Raw genomic sequence first — 19486 nt, forward strand, 5'->3', positions numbered from 1 at the left:
AAATTCCCTTTCTTGGGGTCCAGTACCAACCTGATTTTCCCAATCTACCTGCATATTGAAATCTCCCATAACCACCGTAGCATTGCCTTTCCTGCATGCTGTTTGTATCTCCTGATGTAACTTGTACCCTATATCCTGGTCACTGTTTGGGGGGCTGTAAATAACTCCCATTAGGATAATTTTACCCTTACAATTTCTCAACTCTACCCTCAATGACCCTACATCTTCTGATCCTATGTCACCCCTCGCTAAGGACCGAATTTAATTCCTTACCAACTGAGCTACCCCACCCCCTCTGCCCACCTGTCTTTCTTTCCGATAGGACGTATAACCGTAAATATTCAGCTCCCAGCTCCAATCCTCACAGCCACATCTCCGTAATTCCAACATTTTATCTATTTTGAAATTTGAGATTGACAGATTCTTGATTAGTAAGGGTGTCAGGGGTTATGGGGAGAAGGCAGGAGAATGGGGTTGAGGAGGAAAGATAGATCAGCCATGATTGAATGGCGGAGTAGACTTGATGGGCCGAATGGCCTAATTCTGCTCCGATGAACATGGAAATTGGTGGATTTGCTGATAGTGAAGTTGTCAAGGGGTACAGCAGGATATAGATCAGTTAGATATATAGACAGAGAGATGGAAGAATACATTTAAATCAGACATGTGTGAGGTGTTGCCCCTTGGGAAGTTCAGGAGGAAAGTAGATAATATTGAATTGAATTAATTGAAGCATTTATTGTCATTCAAAAATAAATTTGAACGAAATGTCTTTGCCATAGTCATGACAATAAAGAGCACAAAACACACAATTTCATAAGTTTAACATAAACATCCATCACAGTGACTCCTCCAGGCATCTCCTCACTGTGATGGAAGGCAAAAAAGTCTTATCTCCTCCTTTGTTCTTCTCCCGCGGTCAGGCAGTCATACTGCTGCGTCGAGGCGATCGAGGCTCCCGATTTTTTTGAAGCCCCCCCCGGGCGATGGAAGAACCCGCGGCCGAGCCGCACAGGGCGATGAAGGTCCTGCGAACGGGCCGATCGAGCCTTGCAATTCGGGGCGGTTGAAGCTGTGACGGCTGGAGCTCCCGAAAGCCGGTCACCAGCTAGGGACCTGCGAGCTCCCGATGTTGCAGTCCAGAGCCTGTGGCCGAAGCCTCCGAAGGTAGAGTCGCAGTCGCAATCACAGCGCCACCACAGCCTCCGAAAGTCAGCCAGTTCAGAGATGGTAAGTCCACAGGCCCTGTGACTGGAGCCCTCAAGGTCGATTCCAGCTGGAGGCCGCCAACTCCACGATGTTAGGCCGTAGTGCAAACGGCGATACGACACGGAAAAGGGTCGCATCTCCGTTGAGGAGAGATTTTTTTAAAGTTTCCCCCACCCCCCTCGCAACCCCCCACATAATACATAGCTAAAAATAGGTTATTACATAACAGTATAACAGAACTTTATTGTCATTCGGTATAAATACCGAACGAAATTTCAGCAGTCACAAGACACAGCAAAAAAGAAAAGAACACAGGACACACGACCCCAACACAAGCTAACGCTAACAAAAGACAAAGAAAGAAGACAAACAGACTGCAGGTGAGCCGCAGCTGCAGGGGCAATGGCGCCACTAGTAAATGACAGGAATTTATGGTACAGAAGTGTCTTGGGTAAAAACCCACAGCCCAAAAGTGGCAACAGGGCAGTAAAGAAGGTGTATGCCATACTTGCCTTTATGGGACGCATGGAGAATAAAAATCAGAAAGTCAAGTTGAAGCCGTATAAAAATTTTATTAGGCCACATTTTAGGAAAATTGTGTACAGTTCTGGTCACCATGTTACAAGGAGGATGCAGACGCTTTAGAGAGGGTGCGAAAGGTGTTCACCAGGATGTTAGCGTATTAGCAGTAAGGAGAAGGTTTTCTCTGGAGTGTCAAAGGTTAAATGGCCACCTGAGAAAAGTTTCTGAAAGTATGAGAGGCATAGATAGGGTCAATAGTCAGTTTTTTCTCCAGAGTGGAAATGACAAACAGGAGAGAGGATAGATTTAAGGCCAGAGGGGTAACGTTTAAGGAGATTTATGAGCCAAGTTTTTTTTTACATGATAAGTGTAGGTGCCTGGAATGTGCTGCCATGGAGGGGGGGGTCATGGAGGCAGATGCAGCAGCAACTTTTCAGAGACGGAACATGAACAGGCAGGGAATGAAGAAGGGTCTTGACCTGAAACGTCTCCCATTCTCTCCAGAGATGCTGCCCGTCCCGCTGAGTTACTCCAGCATTTTGTGTCTAGGTAGAGAATGGAGGGACATAGACCATGTGCAGGCAGATGGGATTCCTTAAATTACCATCATCGTCGACACAGATATTGTGGGCTAAACGGCTTGTTCCTGTGCTGTACTGTTTCATGTTCTAGAATCACAAAGCCAAAGTAGAGGTAACTCATCCCCAGTCCTGGGAGATTGATCAAGAAAAGTTTGTTCAAGCATCCTTGAATCCAGTGGACTATCATACAGGTTTTGCAACTCACAATCCTGACATATTTCATTGTATTCTTCCTTTGTTTCAGTCAGTTTGCATTAAAACAGTGAGTCTTTTATTTTAACTCTAATTCAACCAACAGCATAGTAAGTAGTCGTGATTTTTTTCATATTCTTAAAAGCTAGTCAATGGTGACAGGCAATGGGCACTTGATTACTGGCAATGTGCACTTGGTGACAGGTGTGGACACCAGGTGAATGGCATGGGGCACAAAGTGAATGGCAAGGGGCACTAGGTGAATGGCAAGGGGCACTAAGTGAATGGCATGGGGCACTAGGTGAATGGCAAAGGGCACTAGGTGAATGGCAAAGGGCACTAGATGAATGGCAAAGGGCACTAGATGAATGGCAAAGGGCACTAGGTGAATGGCAAAGGGCACTAGGTGAATGCAAGGGGCTCTCGGTGAGTGGCAAGGGACACTCGGCAAATGCAAGGGGCAAAAGGTGAATGCAAAAGGCACTAGGTGAATGCAAGGGGCACTAGGCGAATGGCAAGGTGCACTAGGTGAATGCAAGGGGCACTAGGCGAATGGCAAGGTGCACTAGGTGAATGCAAGGGGCACTAGGTGAATGCAAGGGGCACTAGGTGAATGCCAAAGTGCACTAGTTGAATGCAAGGAGCTCTAGATGAGTGGCAAAGGACACTCGGCAAATGCAAGGGGCACTAGGTGGATGGTAAGGGGCATTCTACGGCTATGTGACAGGCAATGGGCACTCGATGACCAAAATAGGCTGTTGGTGACTGGTGGAGTCACCAGGTGACAGTCCATGCGCACTCGGTGGATGGCCACGATGGGCCAAAGGGACAATTTCCACGCTCTATGATTCCATTAAAACGAGACACCAGACACGCCCTGCCCTCGACACCAGACTAACCTGAAGCGTGGTATTCCAGTACTTTCTGCGCTAGTTTGCTGAGCGGGTGCGCACGGCTCGTGGCGCCGCGCTCGGGTGTAAATATTATTCCAGTTGAAGCGCCTGCGGGTCACCAGGGGGTCGGTGTCGCCCATGGCAACGGGCGGGCGGGACGGGCGGGTGCCGCCCATAGCAACGGGCGGAGCGCGAGGGGGCCCGTTGACAGCGTGGAAGGAGAGGGGAGGAGTTTAAACGCGCGCGCGCGCGCGCGCGGGCGGGCACACGCGAGCCCGGTTGCCCGGGAAAACCAGAGGTGGAGGGCGGGGGGGGGGGCTGGAGTTGGAGCGTGCGCGAGCTGGAGTTGGAGCGTGCGCGAGCTGGAGTTGGAGCGTGCGCGAGTTGGAGCGTGCGCGAGCTGGAGTTGGAGCGTGCGCGAGCTGGAGTTGGAGCGTGCGCGAGGTGGAGTTGGAGCGTGCGCGAGCTGGAGTTGGAGCGTGCGCGAGCCGGTTGCCCGGGACAACCAGAGGGCGGGGGCTGGAGTTGGAGCGCGCGTGAGCCGGGTTGCCCGGGACAACCAGAGGGCGGGGGCTGGAGCGCGCGTGAGCCAGGTTGCCCGGGACAACCAGAGGTAGAGTCGGAATTGGAGCGCGCGCTCGCATGTGCACGAGCCGGTTGCCCGGGACAACCAATAGTGGGGGGGGGGGGATTGCCGGTTGACCCAGGAGCAGCTCCGACCGTGAGCAAAGGCAGCGGACAGCAGGGACTCCCCGCCCATCCCCGCCTGCTCGGAACTTTCAGCCGCGGCCCCGGTCCATCTGGGCCTGGGGTGAGCGGCGGCGGCCAGGGACGGAGGTGAGTGGTGTGGGTTGAGTTGACGGACGAAAGGCCTCGCTCTCGAAGCGGCGGGTTGTTTTTGTTGTTGTTGGGGCCTTCCTTGCCGGACGCGGAGGTGAAGTGGGCCAGACAAGCCCCTGCCTTCAATAACTTGCTTACTCTTCTGAAAAGCAACGGCCCAACCTGTGTGGCTGAGATTGCTCAAGCAAGGCAGTGGTGACTAACGGTGCTATTTAGAGTGATACAGCGTGGAAACAGGAGGGCCCAACGTATCCACACCGACCAACATTCCCCATCTGCACTAGTCCCACCTGCCTGCATTTGGTCCATATCTCTCTAGACCTGTCCTATTCATGTACCTGTCTAAATGTTTCTTAAACATTTGTGATAGTCCCAACCACTTTCATTTCACTGTACATCGTGTATGTGTATGTGACAAATAAACTTGACTTGACTTGAACTACCTCCTCTGGCAGCTTGTTCCATACACCCACCACCCTTAGTGTGAAACAAGTTACCTCTCAAGTTCCTATTACATTTATTCCCGATTCCCCCCTGCTACATCGGCAGTCCCGGAACACATTCCTTTGGGTGAGAAGATTTAAGTTTGTCTCCCAAAGCCCTCGGAACGAATAATAATAATAATAATAATAATATTCATTTATTGTCATTGCAACGAGTACAACGAAATTAAAAAATAGCCAATCCTGACGGTGCGTACAAACATATATGCAATAAATGCAAAAACAAATAAATACATAAATACAATTATATTAAGTACAAGATTTTTTAACGGTGTTGCCTAGTGCAAAGGTAGTGTTCAGTTCTCGTATGGCCCTGGGGTAAAAACTGTTCTTAAGTCTGTTTGTTCGGGATTTGATCGACCTGAAACGTCGACCAGAGGGCAGATGAACAAACAGACGGTGGCCGGGGTGGGATGGATCTTTTATTATTTTGCCTGCTCTACTGAGGCAGCGTAGGCTGAACAGGTGCTCTAGGGAGGGCAGTGAGCAGCCGATGATCTTCTGGGCTGTCGTGATGACCCTCTGAAGGGCCTTCCTGTCCTTTTCTGAGCAGCTGGCATACCATGTGGTTATACAGTATGCCAGCACACTCTCGATGGAGCAGCGATAGAAGGACAACATGAGCTTCTCCTGCAGGTTGGTTTTCCTGAGGATCCTCAGGAAGTGGAGTCTCTGCTGTGCCTTCTTTACTGTGGTGATGGTGTTGGTAGACCAGGTAAGATCCTCTGCGATGTGCGTACCCAGGAACCTGAAAGCGGGTACCCTTTCCACACAGACCCCATTGATGTAGAGTGGGTCGTATTCTACACTGGTTTTTCTAAAGTCAATTATAAGTTCCTTTATGTGTTCTTGTCGGAGGGTTAAAAGTGTTCACAAATCTACAGCTGAAGAAGGGCCTCGACCCGAAACATCACCCATTCCTTCTCTCCTGAGATGCTGCCTGACCCGCTGAGTTACTCCAGCATTTTGTGAATAAATACCTTCGATTTGTACCAGCATCTGCAGTTATTTTCTTATACAAATCTACAGCTGATCGACTCCACGGCGAGTTTGGATTTGTCGCGCAAGTTATGTTATCAATAGACCGCAGTGTTAGCAGATCTCCCACACGAAATTAATGTATTAGGGGCGTTAAGATGGTATGTTTTTGTTTTTACAAATTTTAAAAGTGCTATACATTTAAGAAAGTGAATTAGAGCTTTCTTTTGTTCACAAACTATGACATCAAGTTAACCCCTTTCATCTTTTACTAATGTACTGCAGAGAGGCTGATTATTAAAACATATTCTTGAATGTACTAATATCTTCAGAACTGGAATAAACAAAATGGAATTTCACTATTACTAATTTGTATTAATGACATTTCAAAACAAAAGTGTACATATGAAATTGGAACCTGCATAAGTGCAGTTTTATTTTGGCGACACTTCACTTTGCTGACTTACTACTTGCTTTTTGCACGCTGGGCAAATTTCCCCCCATTTTATCCCGCTATTTTGTTACCTGTTGCTCTGTTTTTGAAAACCTTGCTGACTGTAAATAACTACTTAAAATAAAGTATAATGCATCCATTTACCTCACCCATTTTCTTATTAACATGCAATAAATTGCAGAGTCTTAATGCATGTGCCTCTTGGATACAAACTCCACCTAAAGCTCATATAGCAGAAAAGTTGGCCATGATATTCTTTCACTCCTTCCCATGTCTTCAGCAACGAACTTGGTAGCCGCACATCTGGTCCCTGCCTCCCAGCCTACATTTTACTTATTAATGTGAAGTTGCAATTGACATTCTCTGCCACTGAGTGATTTTATCCAGGAGAATCTGTAGCTGAGGTAGTCCCCAATCAAATCACTAATGGGCACAGGGAGATTAGAGAGAGTCATCGAGTCGTATAGCATGGAAGCATGCCCTTTTGCCCAATTTACACATGCCAACCGTGATGCCCCATCTACATTTGACCCATCTGCCCGTGGTTTGCTTGTGTCCCCCTAAACCTTTCCTATCCATGTACCTGTCCAAATGTCTTTTAAATGGTGTTATAGTACCTGCCTCAACTATCTCCATAGATGTCAGTTATTGTTCATTTTTAGCAAAAGTTTGCATTCTAGCCGGTAGGTCATTGCAGAGGTTTAAATTATCATGCAAATGTTCAAATTATTGTTCATCTAGCCGTATTGCCAGGAAAACAAACTGAGGCTGCAGATTTGTTCCAAGCAGCACATTTGGACTGCTTTGTTGTAGATTAGCTGGAATTGTCACTGATTACCAATGCAATCTGCAGAGTGGTAGCAAATTAATTGAATAATATTTTGTGCCCTGTTTTGACAGCCTAACGGTGGTATTTGCTGACTTCAGGACCTTCACAAGATCTCTCATTCATGTGATAATGCCCCGTGGTGTTTTGATGAACAGGTGCTTTCCAGCTGCTGGTGACAGGAGACACAATATACAGAAAACCAGCCGGTGTTGCCAATCTAAATATTTCTCAAGATAAGGAAGGTTAGAAAGGCCTAAAATAGCATTTAAATGGTCAGTTCATAATGAAAAGTAACTGTAGCAGTTCTAAGCTTTAAAGCCAACAAGATAGATGTTTTGAAAAATAACAAAAATGTATTTTAAACAGAAGGTTTTTTTTCAGGAGTTATCAAAAAGCTTTTATTCGGGTAGATGTTGCTGGCAATGTCATCATTTATTGCCCCTAATTGTACTAAATTATGTTTTTGAATTACTGCAATTTTTTTCTGATGAAAGTACTCCTACCATGCCTTCAGATATGGTTTTCCTGATTTCAACCCACAGAGGAAGAATGAATGTCAAGTCTGGTTGTGTCTGACTTGAAAAGGATTCTTATGGTGTTCCGATACACCTGTAGTCTTGTACCTTCTTAGTAGAGGTTGTGATTTTCGGTTTTGAAAATATTCTTGGTAAATGGTTGCGGTACATTCATAGAGTTGGCGTTGAAAGGAATGAATGTTTAGGGCATTAGATTGTTTGTTAATCAAGCAGAGTGCATTATCTCAATTGATCTTTCGATGACACCGCAATGATCCTAAGTACATTCAGCTCCAGTTCCTTGAGGCAGTCAGTCAGGAGCTGCAATCAAAAAATTCCAGAAGATTAGTCAAGCATGATTTCCCTTTCATAAATCCATGCTGACTTGGACTTATTCTTTTACTGCTATCCAAATGCACCGTTATTACCTCTTTAATAATTGACTCCAGCAACCCTCCCACCACTGAAGTCAGGCTAACTGGTCTGTAATTCCCCATTTTCTCTCTCGCGTCTTTCTTGAAAAGTGGTTACCATTAGCTATCCTCCAATCCACAGGAACTGTTCCTGAATCTATTGAACATTGGAAAATGATCACCAATGCGTCCACTATTTCTAGAGCCACCTCCCTGAGGACCCTGGGATGCAGACCATCAGGCCCAGGGGATTTATCATCCTTCAGTCCCATTAGTCTACCCAATACTATTTCTCGCTTAATGAAAATTTCTTTCAGTTCCACTGCCCCCCTAGATCCTCTGTCCTCCGGTACATCTGGGAGATTGTTTGTGTCTTCCTTAGTGAAGGCAGATCCGAAGTACCTGTTCAACTCTTCTGCCATTTCCTTGTTACCCATAATAATTTCACCCATGTCTGCCTTCAAGGGACCCACATTTGACTTTGCTACTCTTTCTCTCTTAACATATCTAAAGAAGCTTTTACTGCCCTTCTTTATATTCTTGGCCAGCTTCCCCTCGTACTTCATCTTTTCAGCCCGTATTGCCCGTTTTGTTACCTTCTGTTGTCCAATGAAAGTTTCCCAATCCTTTGGCCTCCGGCTACTCTTTGCTGTGTAATACATCTTCTCTTTTAGTTTTATTCCATCCCTAACTTCCCTTGTCAGACACGGTTGCCTCCTACTCCCCTTAGAATCTTTCTTCCTTTTTGGAATGAAATGATCCTGCGTCTTCCGGATTATGCCCAGAAATTCCTGCCATTGCTGTTCCACCGTCATTCCTGCTAGGATCCCTTTCCAGTCTACCTTGGTCAGTTCCTCTCTCATGCCTTCATAGTCCCCTTTGTTCAACTGCAACACCGACACTTCCGATTTAACCTTCTCCTTCCCAAATTGCAGATTAAAACAAATCATATTATGATCACTACCTCCAAGCGGTTCCTTTACCTCGAGTTCTCGTTATCAAATCTGGTTTATTGGACAACACTAAATCCAGAATTGCCTTTTCTCTGGTAGGCTCCATTACAAGCTGCTCTAAGAATCCATCTCGGAGGCACTCTACAAACTCTCTATCTTGGGGTCCAGAACAAACCTGAATTCCCCAGTCTACCTGCATATTGAAATCCCCCATCACCACAGTGGCATTACCTTTCTTGCATGCAAGTTTAACTCCTGCTGCAACTTACTCCCTATATCTGGGCTACTATTTGGGGGTCTGTAGATAACACCAATTAGTGTCTTCTTGCCTTTACAATTCCTCAACTCAATCCACAGTGACTACCTCGTCAGTCCCTATGTCTTCCCTCGCACGGTACTGAATTACACCCCTCACCAGCAGAGCTACCCCACCGCCTCTGCCCACCTGGCTGTCCTTTCTATAGGATGTATAACCCTGAATATTAAGTTCCCAGGCCCGATCCTCCTGCAGCCACGTCTCTGTAATCCCCACAATGTCATATCTACCAACCTCTAACTGAGCCTCAAGCTCATCTACTTTACTTCTTATACTTCGCGCATTCATATACAATACTTTTAATTCCTTACTCATCTCACCCTTCACATCGATCCCTATTACTCTTGGCCATACTCTTCTATCCCTTTGTGTGCTTTCTTTCCCGTTATTTCTGGGGTCATTAACTATCCCTTTACTCTCTTTCCATTTAACTCCATCCTTGACTATCCCATTTGACCCCCCCCTCCTATTTAGTTTAAAACCACTCTTGTAGCAGTGGCAAACCTGCCTGCCAGAATGCTGGTCCCCCACCTGTTAACTACTGTTCTAAATGCCATCTGGACTATACCAAATGTGAAGTGTATGCCTAAGACCTGTGCTTATTATCCTTACCAAGCCCACCCATGCCAAAGCTTCAGCATGTTTTGATCAAATACAGCACTTGGAACTCGCACACACCCATTCTCACAATTGCTGCGATGCGTGCCTCCTCTTCTCAACTCTAGTCACTTGGGAAACGCACAGGCTTAAAAAAAAATCTGTTATCCAATGAAAATATGTACATAAATGTAACCTTGTAGGGACATACGGATTGGCTAGGGGTTCTCGAACCCTCGGATTGGCTGGCGGGTCACGAGGTGCGGCAGCGCGGGGAATTCGTCAGTCTGGCGCCAAACTCTAGAGATTAGGTTGTAGTTAGCGTGTGTCCTGAACTAAAGTGTGTTGCGGTTGTCACGGGTTTTGAACTGCAGAATAAACTCCGTTGGCAACATCACCCGGTTTCGGACTCACTACATTGGTGACCCCGAGACGTGAGCTGAAGATCACAACAGCATGTCACAGGTGGGAGCGAGCGGCGTTCACCTACCGCCGTTCTGGGCCCATCAGCCGCACCTGTGGTTCGTACAAGCAGAATCCCAGTTCCATCTTAAGAGGGTGGAGGAAGACCAGGAGAAGTTCCACCACCTGGTGAGCTGTCTACAGCCGGAGGTGGCTGCGCGGGTGGGTCGGTATCTGACCAACCCTCCCCAAACCGAGCAGTATGTGGGGCTCAAGAGGCTCCTACTGAGGACTTTCGGCTGGAGCCAGAACCAGCGGGCTCTGAAGCTCCTCCATTTACCAGAGCAGGGGGAGCGGCTACCGTCGGCGTTGATGACTGAGATGCTGACCTTGGTGGGCGAACATCAGCCGTGCATGATTTTTGAAGCGGCTTTTCGGGAGAAACTGCCGAGAGACGTCAGGTTAGTGTTGGCGGACGTCTCGTTTGAAGACCCAGTAGCGTTCGCCGAGAAAGCTGACGCGCTTGTCACGGAGCGTCCCACCCGAGACGACTCGGTTAATTGAGTTTCGAGGCCCAGCGGCAGTCGAGTCGGCTGAGCGGCCGAAAGGGCGGCGCATCGGCCGCCATTTCGCAGTCAGCCCGCCAAGAAGGGGCTGCAGCACCTGCTTATTGGCAGCGGGCGCAAGCAACAGGGCCGCACAGACGCAGCTGGTGTTTCTTCCATAAGCGGTGGGGCAGTGAGGCCCGAAGTTGCAGGGCCCCGTGCTCGTTTCCGGGAAATGCCTCGGCCGATCGAATGTAGAGGCAGTCTCGATCGGCCGCAATTGCCGCCTCTACGCTACGGATCAAGGCACCGGGACCGTCTTTCTGGTTGATACGAGAGCGATCGTGAGTATTGTGCCCCCCTACGACTGTGAAGTTCGAGCGGGTGGGAAGGGCCCGCCCCTCATTGCGGTGAACGGCAGCCCCATCCGCACTTACGGTAAAAGGGCCATGTCCCTGTCCTTCGAGTCCAGGACCTACTGTTGGGATTTCATCGTTGCGGATGTGGGCCAGGCCATTTTGGGCGCGGACTTCCTCTGGTCTCTTTCGTTGGTCGCAGACGTCCGCGGGAGGGGCCTGCAACCCTCGGCTAGCAGTACGGAGCCTGCTGCTCCTCCAAGCGCCACCCCACCCAGGCCATCACCACGGCTCCCGGTCAGATTGATGCGGTCCTCGCCGACTTCCCGCAGCTCCTCGTTCAGCGGTTCGATGCACCTTCCGAGAAGCATGGAGTCGTTCATTTCATCCCTACCGAGGTACCAAGTTGTGGTGCGACGTTTCCCTTCCACGCCCTCGCCCGGTGGTGCCGACCTCCCTGCGACGTAAGGTTTTCAAGGCCATTCATGGCCTGGCACACCCGTCCATCAGGGCGACTTCAGCCATAGTGGCCGCCCGATTTGTCTGGCACGGCCTGCGGAAGCAGGGGACAGCCTGGGCACGCGCCTGCATCCCGTGCCAGACCTCCAAGGTCCATCGCCATGTCCAGCCCCCATACCAGAAATTCGAGGTTCCCCCCGTCCGTTTTTACCACATCCATGTGGATTTGGTTGGCCCGTTGCCCTACTCTAGGGGCTATACTCATCTGCTGACGGTGGTCGATCGTTTTACACGTTGGCCAGAGGCGCTCCTGTTGTCGGACACCTCGGCGGCCTCCTGTGCACGGGCCCTGGCGTTGCACTGGGTGGCCCGTTTCGGCGTCCCGGCTATCATCACCACGGATCGGGGGGCCCAGTTCACCTCGTCCCTCTGGGCCGCGCTGGCACAGCTGTATGGGTCTCGCTTGCAGCAGACCACCACCTATCATCCCCAAGCCAACGGGATGGTAGAGCGCTTTCACCGGCCACGATTGGGCTGACCAGCTGCCTTGGGTCCTCCTCGGCATTCGCACGGCCCCGAAGGCTGAGCTGGGCACATCCTCGGCCGAGCTCGTCTACGGTTCGTCCCTGCGGGTGCCGGGTGACATTCTTCCCTCCACTCCCGCCTTGCCGCCATCCGTCCCGTCGGTTTTGGGTTTCCTCCGGGCGCGGGTGGGGTCTCTGGCTCCAGTCCCGGCCTCCAGTCACGGAAGCACGGCAGTGCACGTCCCGTCGGACTTGCGGGACTGTGAGTTCGTGTTCCTCCGAAGGGATTCCCACCGCCCCCCTCTTCAGCCGGTTTACCAGGGCCCGTTCCATGTGCTGAAAAGAGGGACTGTCACCTTCACCTTACAGGTGGGAACTCGTCAGGAGCACGTTTCAGTATCCCACCTCAAGCCGGCCCACTTGGACCAGGACCGCCCCGTGTCGGTGGCCCAACCTCCTCGCCGGGGCCGACCTGTGGCCGCCCCACTTGTCCCGCCAGTGGCGTCCTGTTTGCCACCTCTCGGCCCCCCGCCGCCTACAGCTGGGCCCAGGCTGCCGTTGTCGATCAAGCGCCCCCCCCGTCGCCTACACCTGAAGGCCTCCCTTCCCCTCCAATGGCCCCTCCATCGCCTCCAGTGGCGGTGCCCTCCCCGCCTCCGGTCACGCTGGCGGTATCGGCCTCCCCTCTACGTACGCATTCCGGGCGGGAGGTCCGGGCGCCCGTGAGGTATGGTTTCGAGGGTTTTGGGGGGGGTCATGTAGGGACATACGGATTGGCCAGGGGGTCTCGAACCCTCGGATTGGCTGGCGTGTCACGAGGTGCGGCAGCGCGGGGAATTCGTCAGTCTGGCGCCAAACTCTAGAGATTAGGTTGTAGTTAGTGTGTGTCCTGAACTAAAGTGTGTTGCGGTTTGTCACGGGTTTTGAACTGCAGAATAAACTCCGTTGGCAACATCACCCGGTTTCGGACTCACTACAACCTATTATTTTTGTCATGGGTAAAATGCAGAAAAATAACAAATTAGAATAACAAGTTCCTGCAATATCTTCAAAGACTACAATGAACTGTAATGCTGATTACAGCTGGGATGCAATGCTGAGGTTCTATAAGGCAGACGCAAAATGCTGGAGTAACTCAGCAGGTCAGGCAGCATCTCGGGAGAGAAGAAATGGGTGACGTTTCGGGTCGAGACTCTTATTCAGACTGTAAGGCGCTGGTCAGGCCGCATTTGGAGTATTGTAAGCAGTTTTGGGCAGCACCATATCTGAGGAAGTATGTGCTGGAGAGGGTCCAGATGAGGTTTATGAGATTGATTCCAGGAATGAGTGGGTTAACATGATGAGCATTTGACGGCACTGGGCCTGTACTCACTGGAGTTTAGAAGAATGAGGGGGACCTCATTGAAACGTACCGAATAGTGAAAGGCTTGGATAGAGTGGATGTGGAAAGGATGTTTCCACTAGTGGGAGAGTCTAGGACTAGAGGTCATAGCCTCAGAATCATAGGATGTTCCTTTAGGAAGGAGATGAGAAGGAATTTCTTCAGTCAGAGGGTGGTGAATCTGTGGAATTCCTTGCCACAGAAGGCTGTGAAGTTAATGGATATTTTTAAAGATAGATAGATTCTTGATCAGTACAGGTGTCAGGGGTTATGGGGAGAAGGCAGGAGAATGGGGTTAGGAGGGAGCGATAGATCAGCCATGATTGAATGGTGGAGCAGACTTGATGGGCTGAATGGCCAAATTCTGTTCCTAATTATAACCTTATGAACTGATATAATTTTCTGCACTGTGAGAAGTCACCTTTTTCTATAATAATATTTTTGCAAGAAAATATAGTACTTCAATTGTAAGCTGTTTGATTGTTATGCTAATTCCCAGCCCGGAAAGTGAGTGGAGGTTCCAGAGGTTTAAATTAGAGAAAAATAGTTTGGTGGTCTGAGGGGCAGGAGGATTATCAAAAAACATCAGTGCTTCACGTAAACAAGGTCTAATTAGAATATAATGCAGTGCAGGAAATAAAATATATTGTGAGATTTGCCTAGCTCTATCTCCCGGAAACAGCAAGGTATTGAGCAGAAAATCTATTGCAGTGAAGTTGAGTGAGGGATTGATGTTGCGAAAACACTGGTAGATAACATCTGTTTTGAAACTATAGCTAGTTATTATTCACCTTGACCTTTGAGAACAAGTTAAATTTTGATTAAAGGCCTCTTCCCAAATTAGACACCTTTAAACAGTCTGGGTAGCAGGTTGTAAATTGGTTGTTGCATTTTCCATGTTGTAGAAGTGACTACACATCACTTCACTGTGCTGCTTGATTGGCTGTGAAGTACTGAATGAGATGAGCTATATCAATGAAGCTTTCCCTCTAATCCTTTAGGAGCATTTCCATGATGGTTGTTGTTGGAAGCCCAATGTCGTCTTTAAGAGGGAACGTGATGTAGCGGTTGCGACGGTTGTCAATATTTCAGTCGGGTTCGAGGACAATGATCCATTCATTATAGAAAACTCGTAGAAAAGGAGAAATATGTCAAAAGCATCAAGGTTTCCTGCCGAGTCATGAATGTTTCATTTGAATTTGTCGTTGGAGCATGAGGAAAATGTTCGCAAGAAAATGACTCCCTGATGAGCTTCCTGGGATTCAATGACACAGCAAAGTCATCCAGTTTATCGGATCCATGCCGTCTTTAAAGACAGTATCCCATCTGTCCCAGTACCCGTTTCTTAATTTTCCTGCAAATTAATCTCTCTCACACATGTCCATCAACTCACTTGGATTTTCTTTTGTCATTTAACATTCATTAAGGAATAATTTACTGTAAACAATTAGCCAACCAGCATGTCATTGCGATGGCACTGAGGCACTGAGAGGAAACCTGCAGTCATGGAGAGAGTGTACGAACTCTGCTCATAAGCACAGGAGTCAGATCAACCTTGATCCCTGGGGTCAAGAATGTTTTATGTCCCAAAACAGAACAATAACATTCTTACTTGGAGCAACACAACAGATATGTAAACATTGTACTCTGTAAGTAGAAAGTCACCAAGTTTGTAGTTCAGACCTTATTTGTAGCTTGTAGTGTTTAATAGCGTCATAGTTGTTGGCGAGAAGCTGCTCCTGAACCTAGACATCAACAGGATGTCCCAACAAACCAGATAGTTTAAAATTTTGCTGATTGATTGTTTTCTGTGATCTAAATTAAAATATTATAGACTTGAAAAGTGGTTATAATTTCATTTTTTATGTTACTTATTCAGGTGGTCCATTGATTTTACGCAACAGTTTTTCAATTTGCTTGATATTCTTTCTTTGGAAGCAGGGGATGGGGTCAATACTCTATTGGAGTGTCATTAGATTTATTAAGTTATATGTTCTATTTCCTAGCACTGGTACTGACTTTGTTATACATACGAAAAGCTCCATTTATCTTGATATTTTATCTTATTTTTTTATTTAACTATAGATTCAAGGCAAAAACTGTCTAGGACTAGCATGGATTCCCAAAATGGATACTGTAATGAAGGCAATGCAGTAGATTCAGAAGCTGAAAGAAGTCTACGCTCTGGAGCTAGCACACAAAGAAATGGCAATAAAGAAAACAAAAGCAAACAAGCTCAGCATAGTGGGCGTGCTATGGGAGATCAAGAGACGACTAAAAAAAATATGGACTATGACAAGAATAGTGACTCCTATTATTCAGATGACTATAATAATTCTTCATACATGTCTGATCCTTATTGCTCAGAAAACTCCAGATCTAGAACACCCAGTCCAAGAAGAAAGGAACAAGTAAAAAAGGTTTGCAGCTCTATACAAGATCAAGGTAAGCTTGTTTATTTTATTTGTAACTGTTGACTTGAAATAGTTTTTGAGAGGGAAACCAAAAATCTTAGCAGATAATTCACACTGAAGAACAACACAACATTGCAATCCAAAACACTGTTTTTAAATTCATAGGTAGACACAAAATGCTGGAATAACTCAGCGGGTCAGGCAGCATCTCAGGAGAGAAGAAATGGGTGACGTTTCGGGTCTTCTGAAGAAGGGTCTCGACCCATAACGTCACCCATTCCTTCTCTCCTGAGAAGCTGCCTGACCCGCTGAGTTACTCCAGTATTTTGTGTCTACCTTCGATTTAAACCAGCATCTGTAGTTTTTTTTCCTACACATTTTAAATTCATGGCTAATTTCTGTACTGTGAGATATTTTTGTGTGCATCAAACCAGCATTCACTTGAGATAATGCCACAAGATGAATTAAATTCCAATTGGACATGATTGGTGTTGGCTCAGACCCCATTCTTGCCTCTTTCACTATATAATCTAGGAGCACTAGTACTGAATTGAGTGTTTGCTGTATTGTCCAAATTGCTGCCTCTTGGATGGGTCATTAAACCAAAGACCCAGCTAATGGCTACACTCTTGTCTGAATAAGTATATTGTACATTCAAGCTCCAGTCCAGACAAGTAGAGCTCAAACAGATAGGCTATTTCCCCAGTGTACTAATGCCGCATAATTGCAAATGCTACCTGGACGACAAAATGTTAGGTCAAGACACTTGGATGTGAAATAAGTTTCGAGAGTCTTTATGAAGTTTTGTCCAACATTCATACTATAAATAACTAAAGTTTTGAAACCAAGTTTTCTGATTATTTGACTCAATGTTGTTTGTGGTAGCTAGGTGTACACGTTTACTCCAATGCTTCTACATTACACTGGCCCTGGCCATCAAAAAATGAATAATTAATTGTCATGTTGTCTAAAAATATCACATGCGTAATAAATCCAAATTCGTTCACTTTAGTTAACAAAGCAATCTTCTGTGAAATCCAGAAGAATTCTGTTTATAAAAATTATTCAAATATGTTATTTATATATTGATAATCTTAATGTACTATATAATTTTTTTCTCAATATTTGCAAAATTGTTATAGGGAGCCAATGTTTACGGTGCAAGCTTAAACAGTTCATCAGCTGCAATGCATCATCAATTTCAAAAAAACATGAAAGCATATTTTTTTGGTAAACAGGATAGCAGGAGCAATGTGTGAATGTTTAATTCTCTGTGGACTGTTTGTTTGCCTGAATAATTCACAGGTTTCACTGTTAATTGGATTCTTGATAGGATGTTTAACAAGATAACTATTCCTTCTGCACTCTGCTGCAAATAACAAAAGCAGGCCATTTAGACAATAGACAATAGGTGCAGGAGTAGGCCATTCGGCCCTTCGAGCCAGCACCACCATTCAATGTGATCATGGCAGATCATTCTCAATCAGTACCCCGTTCCTGCCTTCTCCCCATACCCCCTGACTCCGCTATCCTTAAGAGCTCTATCTAGCTCTCTCTTGAATGCATTCAGACAATTGGCCTCCACTGCCTTCTGAGGCAAAGAATTCCACAGATTTACAGCTCTCTGACTGAAAAAGTTTTTCCTCATCTCCGTTCTAAATGGCATACCCCTTATTCTTAAACTGTGGCCCCTGGTTCTGGACTCCCCCAACATTGGGAACATGTTTCCTGCCTCTAACGTGTCCAACCCCTTAATAATCTTATGTTTCGATAAGATCCCCTCTCATCCGTCTAAATTCCAGTGTATACAAGCCTAGTCGCTCCAGCCTTTCAACATATGACAGTCCCGCCATTCCGGGAATTAACCTAGTAAACCTACACTGCACGCCCTCAATAGCAAGAATATCCTTCCTCAAATTTGGAGACCAAAACTGCACCCAGTACTCCAGGTGCGGTCTCACTAGGGCCCTGTACAACTGCAGAAAGACATCTTTGCTCCTATACTCAACTCCTCGTGTTATGAAGGCCAACATTCCATTGGCTTTCTTCACTGCCTGCTGTACCTGCATGCTTCCTTTCAGTGACTGATGCACTAGGACACCCAGATCTTGTTGTACGTCCCTTTTCCTAACTTGACATCATTCAGATAATAATCTGCCTTCCTATTCTTACCACCAAAGTGGATAACCTCTCACTTATCCACATTAAACTGCATTTGCCATGCATCCACCCACTCACACAACCTGTCCAAGATACCCTGCAACCTCATAGCATCTTCCTCACAGTTCACACTGCCACCCAACTTTATATCATCTGCAACTTTGCTTATGGTTCTTTTAATCCCTTCATCCAAGTCATTAATGTATATTGTAAATAGCTGCGGTCCCAGCACCGAGCCTTGCGGTATCCCACTAGTCACTGCCTGCCATTCTGAAAGGGACCCATTTATCCCCACTCTTTGCTTTCTGTCTGCCAACCAATTTTCTATCCATGTCAGTACCCTACCCCAATACCATGTGCTCTAATTTTGCCCACTAATCTCCTATGTGGGACCTTGTCGAAGGCTTTCTGAAAGTCGAGGTACACCACATCCACCGGCTCTCCCCTGTCGATTTTCCTAGTTACATCCTCAAAAAATTCCAGAAGATTAGCCAAGCATGATTTCCCCTTCGTAAATCCATGCTGACTCGGAACGATCCTGTTACTGCTATCCAAATGCTCCGCAATTTCGTCTTTTATAATTGACTCCAGCATCTTCCCCACCACTGATGTCAGACTAACTGGTCTACAATTTTGTGTTTTCTCTCTCCCTCCTTTCTTAAAAAGCGGGATAACATTAGCTACCCTCCAATCCACAGGAACTGATCCTGAATCTATAGAACATTGGAAAATGATCACCAATGCGTCCACAATTTCTAGAGCCACCTCCTTAAGTACCCTGGGATGCAGACCATCAGGCCCTAGGGATTTATCAGCCTTCAGTCCCATCAGTCTACCCAACACCATTTCCTGCCTAATGTGAATTTCCTTCAGTTTCTCCGTCACCCTAGGATCTCTGGCCACTAGAACATCTGGGAGATTGTTTGAATCTTCCTTAGTGAAGACAGATCCAAAGTACCGGTTCAACTCGTCTGCCATTTCCTTGTTCCCTGTAATAAATCCCCCTGCTTCTGTCTTCAAGGGACCCACATTTGCCTTGACTATTTTTTTCCTCTTCACATACCTAAAAAAGCTTTTACTATCCTCCTTTATATTATTGGCTAGCTTACCCTCCTCGTACATCATCTTTTCTCCCCGAATTGCCTTTTTAGTTATCTTCTGTTGCTCTTTAAAAGAGTCCCAATCCTCTGGCTTCCCACTCTTCTTTGCTATGTTATACTTCTTATCTTTTATTTTTATGCTGTCCTTGACTTCCCTTGTCAGCCACGGGTGCCTCTTACTCCCCTTACAATCTTTCCTCCTCTTTGGGATAAATTGATCCTGCAACTTCTGCATTATTCCCAGGAATATCTGCCATTGCTGTTCCACCATCTTCCCTGCTAGGGCCTCCTTCCAGTCAAATCTGGCCAGCTCCTGCCTCATGCCTCTGTAACCCCCTTTGCTATACTGT

At 46.9% G+C, this 19486-nt stretch overlaps 1 protein-coding gene across 3 annotated transcripts in view; it reads left to right on the forward strand.

Moving 5' to 3' along the window:
* Nucleotides 1-4021: 4021 nt before the first annotated feature.
* lca5 (lebercilin LCA5) overlaps nt 4022-19486 on the forward strand; it is a 61897-nt gene continuing 46432 nt past the window's right edge. Inside the window, exons 1-3 of one of the 3 annotated variants that reach the window (XM_078399827.1) lie at nt 4022-4234; nt 7073-7243; nt 15548-15907. In XM_078399827.1, the coding sequence (XP_078255953.1) occupies nt 15577-15907 (331 nt within the window). In that variant the 5' untranslated portion in view covers nt 4022-4234; nt 7073-7243; nt 15548-15576. Of the gene's footprint in view, nt 4235-7072; nt 7244-14934; nt 15112-15547; nt 15908-19486 lie in introns of those variants that run through there. The other 2 variants (XM_078399828.1, XM_078399829.1) reach the window with 2 other exon arrangements.

Source organism: Rhinoraja longicauda, chromosome 5, assembly GCF_053455715.1.
Source record: "Rhinoraja longicauda isolate Sanriku21f chromosome 5, sRhiLon1.1, whole genome shotgun sequence".
Lineage (NCBI taxonomy): Eukaryota > Metazoa > Chordata > Chondrichthyes > Rajiformes > Arhynchobatidae > Rhinoraja > Rhinoraja longicauda.